The 15,790-nt window shown below is 45.7% G+C and overlaps 2 protein-coding genes across 5 annotated transcripts in view; both read right to left on the reverse strand.

The window, feature by feature from the left end:
• Window positions 1-401: 401 nt before the first annotated feature.
• Window positions 402-2,798, reverse strand: CISD3 (CDGSH iron sulfur domain 3). Its single transcript, XM_044444712.1, has 3 exons — window positions 2,673-2,798; window positions 1,278-1,406; window positions 402-829 (listed from the first exon to the last, which is right to left on the reverse strand). The coding sequence occupies exons 1-3, from the start codon at window positions 2,745-2,747 to the stop codon at window positions 644-646; spliced, it is 390 nt and encodes a 129-aa protein (XP_044300647.1). The 5' UTR covers window positions 2,748-2,798; the 3' UTR covers window positions 402-643.
• Window positions 2,799-6,386: 3,588 nt separating this feature from the next.
• MLLT6 (MLLT6, PHD finger containing) overlaps window positions 6,387-15,790 on the reverse strand; it is a 111,142-nt gene continuing 101,738 nt past the window's right edge. For 3 of the 4 annotated variants that reach the window (XM_044444460.1, XM_044444459.1, XM_044444456.1), the window contains exons 19-20: window positions 15,363-15,719; window positions 6,387-14,660 (exon numbers count right to left, since the gene is read on the reverse strand). In XM_044444460.1, the coding sequence (XP_044300395.1) occupies window positions 14,616-14,660; window positions 15,363-15,719 (402 nt within the window). In that variant the 3' untranslated portion in view covers window positions 6,387-14,615. The remainder of the gene's footprint in view (window positions 14,661-15,362; window positions 15,720-15,790) is intronic. The other variant, XM_044444458.1, reaches the window with a different exon arrangement.

Genomic DNA, 15,790 nt, shown 5'->3' on the forward strand with positions numbered 1-15,790 from the left:
TGTAATTCAGAACCTCTTCTCCATGCCCCCGTTTTGGCCATCTAATATTCTCCGTAGCCCTCTGGGGTGAAGACTGAATCACTTCTTTATTCTCTGCAGCATCTCAAACATGGAAGTTGTGATCTGCTAGGGTCAACCGTAGTGGGAAAACTGTTAAGAGCTGAGCAGGGCCGCCAAGGACAAGACACTCTGCAAGGCATCCATTCATAGGCTCACTGAAGGTCAGAGACAACTTGATGGTGCAAAACAACCAACAGCTTATGTGGACAAGACTGCAGCTTGTATCATCTTTTCTGATTCTGCTCATTACTGGAATGGGAGAAGATCATGGCATGCAGCAAGATAACCTATGGGCTGTGATGTCTGAACTGTGGGCCTATTGGCCGCAAGTGTGTCAGATAAACAGGGGAGGCACAGGTGTTTGTTTAATTATTTCAAGCGGGTGTGAGGAAGCAGACTCTTAGGAACAAACAAATATTCCACCCACCCGCTCCAGCCTTCCACACGTTGGTGGCCCATGTTTGTTCAAGTCATACAGCATTCACAGTCTTTGCCAAGACAATGCACAGGCTTATGCGAAACAGCCGCCCAGTGCAGATTTCTGTCTTCCTTCAGTCTGACAGAGGTGCCTCCTCCTGTCCCATCACAGCAGTGGCTGCGAATGGAGATTGGCTTTTTGCACAAACTCTTCCTTATGGGTGCCATCACAGTATGGAGGGTTCTTGGTGTATTTGCAGCCACACAGCCATGCCTCTTTCGCTTCCTCCAGTTGGAATCTCAGAGGAGAGAGTTTTGGGGCATATTTTTTATGGGATCCGTCACAGAAAGGCTGTTGGGAACACAAAATAGAACCAAGGACTTTAAAAAGTGAACCTCACAGTAGAAGTACGCTTGCTGCCAGTTGATTTCTTGCAGTACTTTTGGCTCTAATACCCTGGTGCACTACTGGAACAACGGGGACATCATGTAAATCTGAATGGGCATGTTTGATTTGCAAGCCCAGTGTGACTTTTTAAAAAGCGTCTTACTTGGGATGCACTGAAGTGTTATAGATTAAATTTCAAGAAACAATTCTCAATTGGTGTTGGCCTCACATGCAGCAGCAACTCTGTTCTGGCTTATACTAAGCCGGGGGACTCATGCAACACTGGAAGGGACCTACTTTAAGCACTGAAATAGGCCTACTTGGCAGACAGAGTTTCTGAGAAGGGCAGCTTCTAAGTTACCCCATCCAGAGAGAGATGCAGAGATTAATTTGAGGGAGGCTGGAGGGTTACCTGCTTTTGGCTGTGCCCGCAGGAGCACCAAGAATAACGTTTTCCTGCTTCCAAGTCCACCTGAAAGGGATGCTTGGCTCCGATCACTGGCTGGGCTGAAGATGCTGAAGCAGCTGAACAGTTCCTTATCTGCAACGTGTCCATGGCAGGGTGGTATGGAATGGGGGAAATAATTAGCATTATTAATGGAACAAGGCAACTAAGGTGCCCAATGTGAAGGGCTACCACAGGAACGTTGTCTATCTCAGGGCATGTCAGATCAAGCATTGATAATCCTGTGTCCTCTAGATGTTTTGGATGGCAACTCCTATAAACCTTGACTAATGGCCATGCTGGCTGGGGCTGATGGAACTTGTAGAACACAGCACTTGGAGGGCCCCATCTTTGCCATGGACCGTGACAGTACAAACCTTGTATATGAAATACATTCCGCTCTGAAAGGGAGATGTACAGGTTCAATTTCCAGACACAACATTTTGCAAAAAGCAAATATGCAAGCATATTTGCCCACCTGCTTTTTGCCATGGGTTTTCACATGCCAAGCTGCCCTCTGGCCAAGTCAGGGAATGACTGCCATGTTTCAGATCCTGGATCTGAGGGATGCAAAAATGCTGGATTTTCCTTCCTTTAGTTCCTCAAGTGAGGACAATATTTAGGCACCAGGTTGGCTGATTTCTGAGGGAACAAGTGTGGTGGGAAAAAAAGGAAAGGTCCTGCCTCGCAGCAGGGAAACGGTTGTATCAGCTGCCCAATTTCTTTCAGCTCTATGATGCAAAGGTCATAGCTGCGCACCCTTGCATTGCTTCGGTAATAATCGTAACTTCTCTCAAAGAATGCCGGGGATTGTAGTTTTATAGACGCTCAGACTGCTCTTAGCAAGTCTAAGTGTACCCCTGTAGAACTACAATTCCCAGGATCCCTTGAGGAGAGAAGGCGTTCCCTGGCTGTCAAATATGTTATGCATATCATGTGGATTAATACCCTCTGCCCTCGTCGGGAGCACTAAAGAAGAGTGCTCTGACCTCCCAATGTATGCATATATGTGGATTTGACCAGCATCAGGGGATTAAACATATGGACTCTGGAGCAGTAGTGGACATCTGGAGCAGATGAATCGATCACTCCTATGCCTAGATTGCTCAGAAGCAAATACCACCGGGTGCAACCGGGCTTACTCGGTACAGTGCTGCAGCCTAACTACACCGGAATAAAATGGCTTCTAAGGATATCTCTAGAAATTACTCAAAAAACGCAGTCCACCCTGTGGCTTTTCATGGAAAATCAAAGCAAACTGTCCTACTCATTTAAACGATATCGAGGGTCTGTTAACTCGGCATCTAGTGAGGGGGGCTGGGTAGGGGCCCTTCTGCAAACTTCTCAGCCTCCAGCGCTCACCTGGGAGAAAGAGATCCGGGCGAGGGAACCAGCCACAGGCGAGATGAGCGCGCCGACCGCTTGCAGCTTCGGCATGGTTTGCTAGCAGGGAGCGCTGCCGCAGCTCCTCCCCTCGCCAGAGTCACCTTATTCTCCCTCATCGCCCTCTGTATCTGCCCTACAGGAAACCGTAGGAATTGCAGTTCCTGTCTCGTCTGCAAGCCCTTGAGCAGGCAACAAAGAGTTCCTAGCAGGCTTCTGTTCGTTTTGCAAAAGCTCAAAGGCTGCAGATCGGAAGGTGATCGAGAGGCTTTTTTGAGGTGGGAGTGCAGTCCAGGCTCCAACAGACTGCAGATTTAGGCACTGGTTGGGCTACTTCTTGCTTGCTAGACCAGGCTGGAGTTACGAACAAAATAGTAACGAAAGATGTGTTCCTATGCACGTGGAGACAGATATCAAATCCTTCAACTGTTGTAGGACTTTCCCCGTCTAAATATGCATAGCAGTATGCTCAAAATTATTATTAATAAAAATAAAACGCTTATTTAGTGCTTTTCTTAGCAGAGTGCCTCACACTGAGAACACACGTTAAGCAAACAATCTGATACTGGATTTCATGCTTCCGGGTGTCTGGGTGGCCTTCTCTTTGCTAAATGTAGCAGGCTTGCTTTCCTAAACATAGTTGTTTTTCCAACAAAGGCATGTGGGAAGAAGCAATGGTAACATTCACTTTCTTTGTGGGTCTTTGCGCCAGTTTTCCATACATTCACTTTTCAGAGATGTTGCCGGGCTCACATTTCCTTGTGGGTAGCTACTATTTTTTTTTAAATGGCAGGGTTCCTGTGCCTTTAAAAGCTGCATGACAAGTAAGAATTATGTGGCTATGGAAATGTTTGCTGGCTTTCTGCAGCTGGTAAAGATGGCAGGACAAATGGGACCTTAAATGGGAACAATGGCTCAGGTATCAAAGATGTTGTCCAATGAATAAGACGTTTGGGTTGTCAAACTGTTTTTCTTCTGCAAACCTCTTGAAAGTTGCTTGACATGTTTTTGAAAATCGTTATAAATAAAAAACCAAGCTCTCCCTCTTTTTTTGTGCCATCAACATCACAATCTGCATCCTATTATGAAAAGAACATGCCCTAGGCCAGGCTACTGATAAGAGCTCCTTCAACTGGTAAGTTTTAAGGGGAAAAATGAAGCAGCATTCTATTATGAAGATCTTGTCAGTCTGTTTGATACTCAGGCCCTGGTTTAAAAAAATGAGTTCTATTAAAAAAAAAAATAGAAGGCATTGCTGCTGCTTGAAGTTTCCAAGGAAGTATATATATTTTTTGCCCTCAGAAATCTGGAAAGTGTGTTTTCTCTCATATCCTATGCCATTTAGCTGCCCAAATATGCTCAGGTAAGATAATCAACAGAAAGGAAACCAAAGGAACCAATTCATTTGCCCTCATGGTCTACATATGCTCAGCAAGTTGCTTCCAATATCATCTGATTCAAATCATGCTCATCTGAGGGAGCCCTTCACACACACCTGGTGCCACATGGAGTAGCTTCCCCTTGGCAGAATTCCATATGGCTGCACTGTATATGAACAACACAACTGGGGCTGATCAAATGAGTTTTGCTACTTGGAAGTGGCCCACTTCTGCCCATGTGCATGTGGATATGTTTCTTTAGCTGCTCTCAAACTTTATGATGATATTCTTAGTGCATGTGTGACAGAATGATCATATAAAATTCCCCCTCAGATGAAATGGCGTATTTCTGTTTCCTTCCTCAGCTCAAGGTGTTTCTGCAGTGAACACAAATGGTGTGGGAGATGCTTGGCTAAGAACAATGCAGTCAACGTGCACTTGGGAGATTTGGCTGACTGATACAGCTCTTGTCATGTGCATTTACTGTGTGTGTGTTCAGACATTGCATTGCAGTAACAGTGTACAATTAACCACATGTTTTCTTCCAGATTACACTGCAGTGATCAAGGTGAAAATCACTTTCCCAGCAACATGTGAAGCAGGCATCACAATAATCCTCTGCAACTTATTTCCCAATGGTGACTTCAGCCATCTTGCTTCCTTGCTGGCTGCAAGGACTCTTATAGCGTTCCAGTGTAGTGGTTCATATCCACAGGTCCAGGGGTCAAAGTTGGCCTTCTGGGCATCCCAAGCCAGTTCCCAGGAATTCTGTTTCCTGCTTTGCAAGGCAACATGAAAAGTGACACGCAACAGTTGACTCTGGCTAGTCAAACTGTGGGTTGTTGGTGAGGTTATAAATTCATGTGAACCCAGGCAAACCATGAAGAAGAACTCATGGTTCACAACCTACTAAGGAGCCATGGGTTTTCTTCATGGTTTGAGTGTGATTAACAAACAACCATTTGTAAGCACAGCTGAGTTCAGACAGCACAATAACCCTCCTTCCAACAACTATCCATGATTCAGAGGAAACCCTCACAATCCTTGTGTTGTCCAAATCAGGTTTTACTGCTGGTGACACTCTGTTTCCTGTGGTTTAAATCAAGACAACAGACTTGATTTCTGTTTTTCTATCACACTATATACGCTGATCAACTTACCACTGAATTGTGTTATCACTCAGCAACTTGTGAATGACAACAGTTTAGGTAATCACTGCTGCCCTACTTCATTGTATTTCAATTCCCTCCGACAGTTTACATTTCACTGCTTCCCCACTCCCAGCATGTGCATATAAAACTGCCAGTTTGCAGTTAAAGTCTTTAGGCATCTGATGAACCAGGCAACGGCCCCAAAAGTTTAAGCCAGAGTATGTCTTTATGGTGCCACAAGACTTTGTGGCTTAATCTTATTGAATCTGGTGTGGCAACAGCAACCTTGTGAAGCAAGCAACCTTTTCCCACAGGTGTGTTTTGTCGACTGGCCCTCAAGAAGTGACAATTTCAGTATTGTAGTGCAGCCATCCTCAACTTGTTGGTCCTCCAGATATATCAGACACCAGCTCTTACCACCTCCAGCTAAGAGGGTTATGGGGCTTGCTACCTGGGAATAATGGGCATTGCCATGCAACCCATCTGGAGGGCGTCAGTTTGGAGAAATCCAGCATATGTGGAAGGAATCTTTATTTTAGGAAGTGATCCAAAAGTCATCTTAACACTTCCAGGTGGAAAGGTTGGAGTAGAAATTATTTGTATGCACCAGAGTTTAGAAACATAGAAACAGAGCAAGTCAGAAGGGGCCTCCCGGGCCATCTAGTCTGACCCCCGGCTCCAGCTGGCTCTGCTCACGACATGCCCACCATGTGCATGTCCAGCCTATCTTTGAACACCCTCACCGAAGGGGCCTCAACGACCTCTCGTGAGCGTCTTGAGACTTAACCCAGGGTGGGCTGCCATGTTCTTGGATATATACTGGATCGACTGCTATGGACTTTCTTGCCTCCTTGTATCCATAGCAGCCTCTAGTCTACTAAAATTGTTATGGGGTGAATTGTGCTGTGTGTAGGGAGCCTGGATCCTTCAAATACAAGACAGAGTAACCTTCTACAAGCAGAGTTCTTCTTTCCATGGAAGTGGCCTTGCTTTTGCGGAAGGTAGATCCTGGGCCCAACCCATCTTATTGCACATTTTCTGACATGGATCATTCTGATACAGTTGCTGAATCCCAACATTTTTATCAAAGAAGAAAATTGCCTACGCATTTCCATGGCACCACTTTGTGCTTAGTTAAATTTGAAAAGAACAAAGAAAAATGCCACGGTTTTATTATTTTACTGTGGTTGTTTTTTAAAAAGTCTTTGATATTAATATTATTTATTACAATAAAGAACAGTCAAGCAGCATGAAAAAAATATATCTTAACTACATTACCTTAATTGCCAAAAATATACACATCTTTTCCTCTTATATAATTAAAAATTACAACAACTGAGGGGGGAGGGGTGTTAGACACAGGCAATGTACTAAAATGAAATATCAGCATCAAAAGATGGGTAAAGAAGTATACCCCAGTGCAACCAAACGTAGAACATAGTCTTTTTTCAGTTTTTATTTTTGTTCTCTTCCTGCCAAGAAAGAGTTGTTGGTGCTCTGCCCCAGGGCTTTTTCACAGCCCATTCCCAGTCTGCTTTAAACATGACTTTCTACCATGGATCATGAACCCTGTGCTCACTTTCTGATGGTTAGAATGAGGTTGGCTTCATTCTGGCATTTGTTGGAGAGGTGCTTCAGCTGGAAAAGGTGCAGAAAGAACTATCAAAATGATCAAGGGGCTCGGAACACCTTTCCAACAAGGACAGGCTAAAGCGTTTTAATTCACAGAGCTAGCGGGATCTCTGAAGTCACCTAGTAAAAGATTTGACCATTGCAGGAAACCCTCATAGTCCTATGGGCCATCTAACTCCTGCTGTAACCAAGGCAAGCTCACCAGCTTTCAAGACAGTCTTTTCCACTGCCACACTGTCTAAATCCTCTTTTCCTGTATCTTGAACCCATTTCTTTAGGTCCCAGCTTCTGTAGTAACTCAATCCTCAATGAGGGAGCCCTTCAAATATTCAAGGTTTGCTATCATATCCCTTCCTAATAGCCTCCTTTCCAGGCTTTACATCCCCAATTGCTTCAAGATGTGTAATGGCCAAAGACGATGCTGGAGTTCCTAGACCAAATTTTTCATCTCCTTTTAACTTTCCTTTAAAAAACAGCTCACGTGTATGTGCGTATTGGATTAGATCAGGATGGTAGTGCTAAGGCCCCTGTGTGTACCCTTTCCCTGATTTAAAGCTGTAATCTTATACATTATCTGGAAAGAAAACCCACTGAATTGATTACGACTGCACTGCATAATTATCCCTAAGCTATTATTTACACCTGCAGGGGAGGCAAAACTGTAGTTATATGCTTAATATAACAGAGAAAATAACTGCTGTGGTGATGGGGTTATTTAAATCAGGAAAATGGTAGTAGTAATGGGAGAAGTTCATCCTTTAGGAACATTATGGATGTTGAACAAGACAGTTTTTTGTCCTCTCATAACTCAAGGACACTGGATGCATTTGCACACAATGGTAAGTGAGAATCCTGCCTTATTAACCACGATGCGAACAAGCTGTGTGTCCTCGCATGCAGACTACACATTCCTGGTTTGATCCTGCCACTCCAGTGAGCAGGTAAACAAACCAGACGTGGTTAGCTCAATGTGATACTGGAACCTGTAATGGTGGCTTACTGGACCAAGGAAAAAAAAAGCCAGGATAAAAAATATGGTTTAAAGGCGCTTATGATCCAGTCGCAGCATTGCGAAAAGATACTGTAGAGCAGAAGTTTCCAACTTTTTTGTACCTGTGGGCACATCTGAGAAACTGGTGTGGGTGCCACCACAAAAGGGCTTGCTTCCATGAGGTGTCTAGTCACATGATGGCTCTGAGGAGAGAAATAGCAAGGCTAGAGGGTGGGAGAGCACAGGAAACAGCAAGGCAAGGAGAAAGGAGAGAAGGAGCACTGCTGCAGACTGAGGCCCTGTTACAAGAGCTAGAAAAGGACAACCAAAATAATCAGGGAGGTGGGAGGAAAAATCACAATGTTTGATACTAGACCAGGGCTAAAGGGAGCTAGTTTGAACCTCCAGAAGCCACTGGGAACCACTTCACTGCCACCATACACTGCCAAATTTGGTTGTGGCAGCAGCAAAACAACAAGCAGCGGCACAAAAATATCTTAGATATTAAATGTGGCCTTTTAAGGCAACTGTTGTGATTTGCTACGCGAATTTAGTGGCAAGCCATTGCTGCCACAGTAAATCCAGTGGAGCTTGTCTACTCATGCTTAAAACCAAGGGTGTCGTATGCCTACACTCAGCTTAAGAAAAAAAGTGAGGGAGGGAGGATATCAAGGGGGAGTATCAAATTATACCATGGAATAGAAAAACGGGATAGGGAGTTATTTCTCGTCATGCAAAACTTTTTGTGACCCTGTAAAACTGGATGGAATATTTAGGACAGGTAAAAGAAAAGGTACTCCTTCAAACATCCCACTGTTAAACCAGGGAATTTGCTACCACAAAATACAGTGATCACCACCAACCTGGATGACCTTAAGGGAGGATTAGACAAGTGCATGGAAGAGGAGTGATTATCAAGGACTAGTCCAGGATCAGGGAAGCAGGCCGTCACCATTTGCTTGTGTGCGTGACTGGGAGGAGGGGAGTGCTGTGGCCTTTAGGTGCTACGTGCGGACTTCACACAGACATCTGGTTGTCCACTGTGCAAAGAGGGTGCTGCACAACATGGGCCTTTAATCTGATCAAAAAGGTTTCTCCTTACATTCTTATCCATGCTTTACCAGGCTTAATAAACCCAGATTCTTGGCTCCTTGTGATGAACCAATCAGGTCACCAAATGGGCAGCAGTTTCAGGACCATCTAAGTACTTCTTCACACAACCCATACCTAACCCAGAAAGTTAGCTGCCACAAGCTGTGCTAATTTCTGAAAGGAGTTTAGATAAACATTGCCATTTCTGGCTATTAGTTACTTGGAACTTAGGATGCCTCTGAATAATGGCTGCTTAAGAACAACAGAAAGACGACTTCTGCCTGCATGTCAGTTTTCTAGAGGCATCCATCTAGCAACTTCTGGAAGCAAATCCCTGCAAGAGAAGAGTTCTTGGTGTGATCTGGTGGGCTCTTACTTCTGATGTTTTTAAGGCTGAATTCTACCGGTCTGATCCATGCCTGCAATCAGTGCCCCTTCGATATTTCAGGGGCCACTGTGCACAGCAGAGGTAGGAGCTTCACCTGTAACACTGTTTCAATGGGGAAACTAAAACAAGTGCCAATGAGTTTGCTATCCACCCTGCAGTAGCCCGTCAGTTGCAGGAGCTTATGCTGTTGTGCCTGGCTGCCAAACGAATGGATGACTGCATTCCCTCCGATCAACATGCACCCTACAACATCCATTACAAAATCACACATTATTGAAAGGAACCTTGCCAGTTCATCTCAAGGACATATTCAGAGAAGTGGGGGGGGGGGGGATGAGACCCCAAAGAAGTGGGTTCACTCCTTGTTGACAACCAAGCTTGCTGAGAAACTTCAGGGTGGTCAGGCAGTTTTGAGCCTGAAGAAAATCCAACTGGCATCCACTAATGAGTAAAGGGCACATTCAAGTGAATGTTATCCTTTGCAAAGCCATTGTAATGAGCAGGTACGCTTTCGTGCAGTTCTGGCTTATTTCAATGTCCTAGTTGGTCCCCAGGAATCAGGGTTGTCTCTTTATTAAGGACATCCAAAATCTGCATCTTGACTCATGGCAGGGCTGCATCTGGATCACTATTTTTGGCAAGGGGAAAGAAGAGGGTGAACTTTGACAAATGGTAGGTCCACTTGGGCCTAGGATCCACCAGTTGCTGAGCAACCCTAACCTAACCATTTTGACGTTAATATAAAAACACAGAAACCTCATTGATCCATATCAATAGAAAGTAATGCCCAAAACAGACTAGATTTACAGGAGAAAACATTGCAGTAAAAACAGAGACTAGATGGAGATTGGAGCTGATACATTAAAAAAGGAGAGAGGGACTTTGGATGATGCAAGAAATAAATAAGTGCTTCTTTTCTCCACCCCTCTTCACTCCCTAATCTCCACATCCTTCTCTGCTGAGACTCCAAGAGGAATATCTTGAGATTGACATTAATCTAAATAAAAGTGAAACCAGAGAGCAAGGTTCAACCACCTCTTCCAAAATGTGTGATTTTCCTAGATACTAACAGTCCAGCTAAGCATGAGTCTGTAACCTCAATAAGTCATGCAATGTAGGAAAACTGAACAATGCTGTACATTTCACAAAACAAAGGGTGGGTAGAAATGGATTTTAAATAGGGAAGTTAGCCTGGTTTATCTTCCTGTGGGGTAGGCCTGGCTTCATCACACCTACACCCCTGTCTAAATTATTTTGGCAGAGTGATCAGTTCATTAAACACTGACCAATTACTCTCTCCCAGCACATCCCCCTGCACTTCTGGTATGTTCTTGCACCTGCTACTATCTTTTTAAAAAGCAGTTTGCATGTTTGTCCAATTTAATGTTTTCTTGGTGCCTTTAAAATAAATTGCATACTATTTTTAAGCATTTTTTTAAAAAAACCTACTCCTGAAAAGGAGAGGCAGAACCCCAGCCAATCAGAAAAGCATCCAGATGGTTTTGGCACTAAACACAAGTCTCTCCCCTCCATCCTGGGGAGAAGATTCTACATGAAACAAAATGTGTTCAGTGTGATTCCACAAAGGTTGCACTTCTCAAAGAATGTGCTTGGATAAACCCCAGCACTCCTGCTAGCCCTGTGGGAGAGGGACAGGAGTAAAGAAAAGCACCAGGATATCAAAAAGCCTGTCTAGTTTTATCTGCTGCCCCAAATGAAGAGTCATTCATTCTGTAGAGCTTTTCAAGGTCAACTGATATAATGCAAATGACAGGCAGTCATTCTTCAGGTGTGATTTTTCCAGGCCTATCCCCTCCCTGCCCAGCCAAGCAGCCATTTGTGGGCAGCCCATCTGGCGCTTAATGAAACCTACTGTTTTCCTGTTTCTAGGTGGGCCGTGCTTGGTTTGGTGGACACACTCTTTAGGCCTGTAACCCTTCAGCCAAGAAACGTGGGGAAAAGGCTTAAAGGAGGAAAAAATATCCCCATAGAAACCGTTAGGGGGCAGCAAGACAATAGCAAGGTTAAATTATAGTACCCAAGCCTCGAGTGAAAAGGTATGTGGGATTCAGCCCAACCCATAAGGGGGCAAGACCACATGTGCAACCCACTACTGCCTACTAATTCTCTGCAAATCCATATTAGACTTGCACAGGAAACTCCTGGCCACAAACCAGACATTTCCCTTGCAATGTGTTGTTCTGCCTTCACTGAAGGGGGACCAAGCTCTCCACATAGACCTGGACAGAAGCCTCTCCCCCTCATGCCCTGCCTCTCCTCTGCTATTGACAGAGCCTACACCCACCCTGCAAGGGGGGGGGGGACACCCTACCTTTTAAAGGATCAATTGGTTCCCTTGCACAGGCCTTTGATTTTTACTTGTGTGTTCATTCATATGCCTTCTTTTAGAGAAATATGGTCACTTTAGAATCTTATATTTCCCTCACTCCCAGTCACTGAAGGCATCAAACTTAAGCTAGGAGACTATGGCTGCACAGGTGTGCAAATCATGCATTTCATGAATGGGAGACGTTAAAAAGCCAAGCCTGCAATTCCAGGAAGCAAATTTGAGAGTGGTTGGGAAGCAAAAGATCCCCTGCCCCAGTTCAGTTAGGAGTACAGAAGGTCACAAGCCCAGCTGATCAAGGAAATTTGTAGATACTGCCAAAATCATCACCCCCCCCCCCACATCTATTTCCCCAAGTTACTTTCACATAGCCTGTGAAAGAAATTTGGAGACAGTACCAGTTGTTTGGGATGGAGAACAAGGGGAGAAGAGTTAGTCCACCCTCCCACCTGTTTCCCTTTCCTCACCAAGTGGCTGCTCTGTCCAATGGCACTTGGGGTGCTTCCAGACAAGGCTTGCCTCCTGCAGTTGCCTGACCTCAAGCATAGAGTTAGAATTGAGGCTCCAGATAATGGTACCTTCCACTTGTAATCAACCCTCCCAAAGATTTCCACCACTTCTTCCATCCCTTTTCTTTCCAGAAAACATCAAAGAATTGTTGCAGAATAAAATTTGGGTAGAAGCCCTCTGTCTGGAAGCAACCATGAATGGGGGGGGGGGGGGGTAAGACAATACACCAAGATAGCGAAAGACAACATTGAACTAGAATGTGCCAGAAGAGCTGTTCTGAGTGCATTTCAAAGGTGAATTTGCTGTCTAAAAAGGAAGTGCATCAAGTTGATGGAATTTTCTATTTCTCAGTTTAACACTTAGCTAAAGAGAAGGGGAAAATGTCAAGCATCGTTCCATTATCTAGCTGCTCCTTAACTTGTGCCAAAGCTGCCATGACCACAGTGAAGGGAAGCCTTCCTGTCTTCCATTTGGAAGAGCTGTTGCTCTCATCAGTTTCCAGTAGCTTTATGCTAAACAAAGAGTTTACAAAAACAACATCACAGACAAGACACACAAACAGGCACGCACGCACGCACTCACGCATACATACATACATACAAAAAATCTGGAGCCAAGCGCATCTGTTTGGGTAAAGCAAAAGGGACAAACCAAATTAGGAAATCCCAAAAAGTTGCTTCCATTTGTTTTTTTCTTCTTCTTCTTCTTCTATGTGTCCAGCGCATCCATGCGGCAGGTACTTTTCTTTCCAAAAAGAAAAATAAAAAACAAAAAGAATACTAAGAAAAGAAGGGGAAAAGATTTTGAATAGCAGTGGTCATTCCTTGGGTCGTCAGCACATGCTCACCACCAAAGTTTGAAAATAGTGCAAATTGGAAGAGGTGGTGGGGATGTGCCTGAAATGACTGTCCCCTCCATGGAGGCATGAAAAGTCCCCGGGCGTCAGGGTCTCCCAGAGATTCAGAGTTATCCAGCAAAAACAGGGCTGGGTGGGGTTCCTTAGAGCATTTGACCTTGATTCCTGTTTCCCCGCCTCACCACATCCTTCCAAATAAAACAAAACAGAAAAACAACTGCTCAAAGGGAGAAGGGTGTTGGTGCCTTCCCTGAGGCATCTGATTATGAGAGAGAGAGAGAGAGAGAAAGAGAGAGAGAGAGAGAGAGAGAGAGAGAAGAGAGGGCTCACAATGATGTGAAAATCAACGTTCTCCTCAGCTAGCATCTGATTTAGCTTAGGTCCATCGATAGAGATGGAAGATGTCCTTTACCAGAACGGAGCTGCTTTGGAGTTGGAAGGAACAGCTCCTGCCCTTACACAGTCTCCATCCTGCCTCTTTGGTGTCGGCTTTTGAGCAGCTGATCTGATGGGGTAGGAAAAGCATCTCAGTAGTGAACATAGATTATTTGGGCGCTTCCGGATGAGGGTTTTATTGTGCAATTCCTCCTAGCTCATTTATGGAGTTTTTGGGGGGGGGGGTCCAGACTCCACCTTCTTCCACTTGTACCCCTCCCACATTTTCCCTCCACTCAATTCCTTTTCTTACTGCAAAAAACAATTGGTGGACGTGCAAAAGGTAGAAGAGCTGCTCAGCGACTTTCAATTGGTAATACCAGGAGCTGGCCAGCTGGAAGCACCCTTTGTAATGGCCTTTAAACCATCAGCTGCCCACAAAGGCTCCAGAAGGCAAGGAAGAAAACAGTCTTATTCAAGCATGGAAGCCAGGGGCTGATCCTTTCAGGTCGATCTTTTAAGATTTGGGAGAGCAAAAGTAACTGTTCTTGGCCATGCTGAAATTGGCTTCTTCTACCAGTAGGATCACTCCTCCGTAAAAGTCACAGAAGCCACATCCATTTTCCCATCTGCAGACCTCATGGCAGTGAAACTTTGGATGCAGCATTCATTTCTATGCACCTGTGGCGCTTCCAATGCTTCTCTTGCCCTCCTGTGTACTGGAGACTGCAAACGCTCCATCCCATCCCCTTTTGCTGTGGCTGGACCTTCCAGCTGTCCGACAGCTTGACAGATTTCTTAGCCCTGGTATGGAAATGTCCTGCACCTACTGCCCAGGTGATGTGGCCATAGTCCAGCTTGCAGATCCTACCCTTGAAGGGACATCCTTAGGTAGCAGCAGACTGCTTCCCCCTTCACCCCTGAAGTGCATCTTCTCGTGAAATAAGTGCGGCATAACAAACAACGCCAGTGAAATGTGGGGGTGGGCGAAGAGTGTTTGCTCCATCCACCTCCTTTGCAAGGGTGCAGGATGACGGGTTCAGAACCAAGGAATGTAGACTGCTGGCACACCTCTGCTTGGTGTCGCACTGCCTGTGGCAAGAAAGCTTTCCTGGGAAGCCTCGCATGCAGTTGCTCTACATTTCAGGATCCATGGCTCAGGGAGAGACTGTTTTCCTATGGCAGCTTTGCATTGCCAACGTTAGCCCTTGTCCTGAATTGGGGCACCTCCCTTCTCATTCATGCTCTAGAGTGGAGGGAAATGGCACAAGTACAGCATGGTCTAAACTGGTTGTATATCAAGCAGCAATAACGGAAAAAGGTAGAAAATTGAAATATCTACCTTGGATAGGTCCTACACCCAGGGGTCATTCCAGGCATCCCCATCTTGCATTCTTGGCACCACCCTCTTTGATGCGTGGCTCCTCTAGCTGGACTGCCCTTAGGGTGCCCTCCAGGTAAATTTGGGGCAACACCTGCCAGAAGCACAGACCACTGGCCATGCTTGTTCGGCCTTACAGGAGTTTCAGTCTGAAACACCTGGAGGGCACCAGTTACCTCCTCCCATCTCAGCTTCTCGGTTCCCTGCCTGTTCTATCCTCCTTCCTTCAGCTACCTTCACACCTCAGCTCCAGCTCCCTTGATTCTCTTGCCCTCAGAACCTTTCCTTGCATTTTCCAGCTTCTCTGTTCCCATAGCCTTACTGCCTCGATCCCCAGTTCTTGCTGAAAGAGCACGCTCTCTCCTCTCCCTTGCCTAGGTATGAAATGCTTCTGCTCCTGCACAGCCAAAATTCCCTTCCACTCTCATCCCCATGCAGTTGGCCATCATTCCCCCACTGGCCCAGCTCTTTCAGATGTCAGAAGACTCATGAGCATTCCGTGACATCTCAGCAGCTCAATGACTGACAGGCCATACCCCATGTTCAGCCTGTTCATAAGATACCCACCATTCCTTTCTGGCTGCCGTTGTCACCCTGCAAGCTGAGGAAAGGGTTGGTTTGTGCAGTAAGGACGGGCGGGATAGTTGCCCCAGCGGGGGCTGACATCAGGCTGTTCCCAGGGGTGCTGAGCGGTGGAGAAGCCATTAAGGAACTAGCTGGGTTAAGCTGCTGAGGGGAGATAGAAGCCAGGAGGGTGCTGTTGGCAGCAGGTGGGGCAGAACTGTTGGAATGGAGGAGGGAGGAGGAGGTTGCCGGCCCAAGGCCAGCCATGGGCAACTGAGAGGAGCCTGTCATCTGGAGCCGCTGCAGGTCCCTTTTCTGCTGGATCTGTTGAATCATCTGGAACACTAACGCCTGCTGCTCCTAGGGAACAAATTGGAACAGCCGGTTGCAGAATGACCGGAATAGCATCCCCCCTCCCACCACATGCACAC

The sequence above is a fragment of the Varanus komodoensis genome, unplaced genomic scaffold, assembly GCF_004798865.1.
Source record: "Varanus komodoensis strain SLA01 unplaced genomic scaffold, ASM479886v1 scaffold45, whole genome shotgun sequence".
Classification (NCBI taxonomy): Eukaryota; Metazoa; Chordata; class Lepidosauria; order Squamata; family Varanidae; genus Varanus; species Varanus komodoensis.

Bases quoted from the DNA above. Each gene is read 5' to 3' on its own strand.
- CISD3 (XM_044444712.1), bottom strand. From the start codon at position 2,747: ATGCCGAAGCTGCAAGCGGTCGGCGCGCTCATCTCGCCTGTGGCTGGT. The intron at 1,407-2,672 runs GTGAGCGCTGGA...GACACGTTGCAG, and splicing joins CCCGGATCTCTTTCTCCCAG to ATAAGGAACTGTTCAGCTGC. The intron at 830-1,277 runs GTAACCCTCCAG...TGTTCCCAACAG, and splicing joins GCGGGCACAGCCAAAAGCAG to CCTTTCTGTGACGGATCCCA.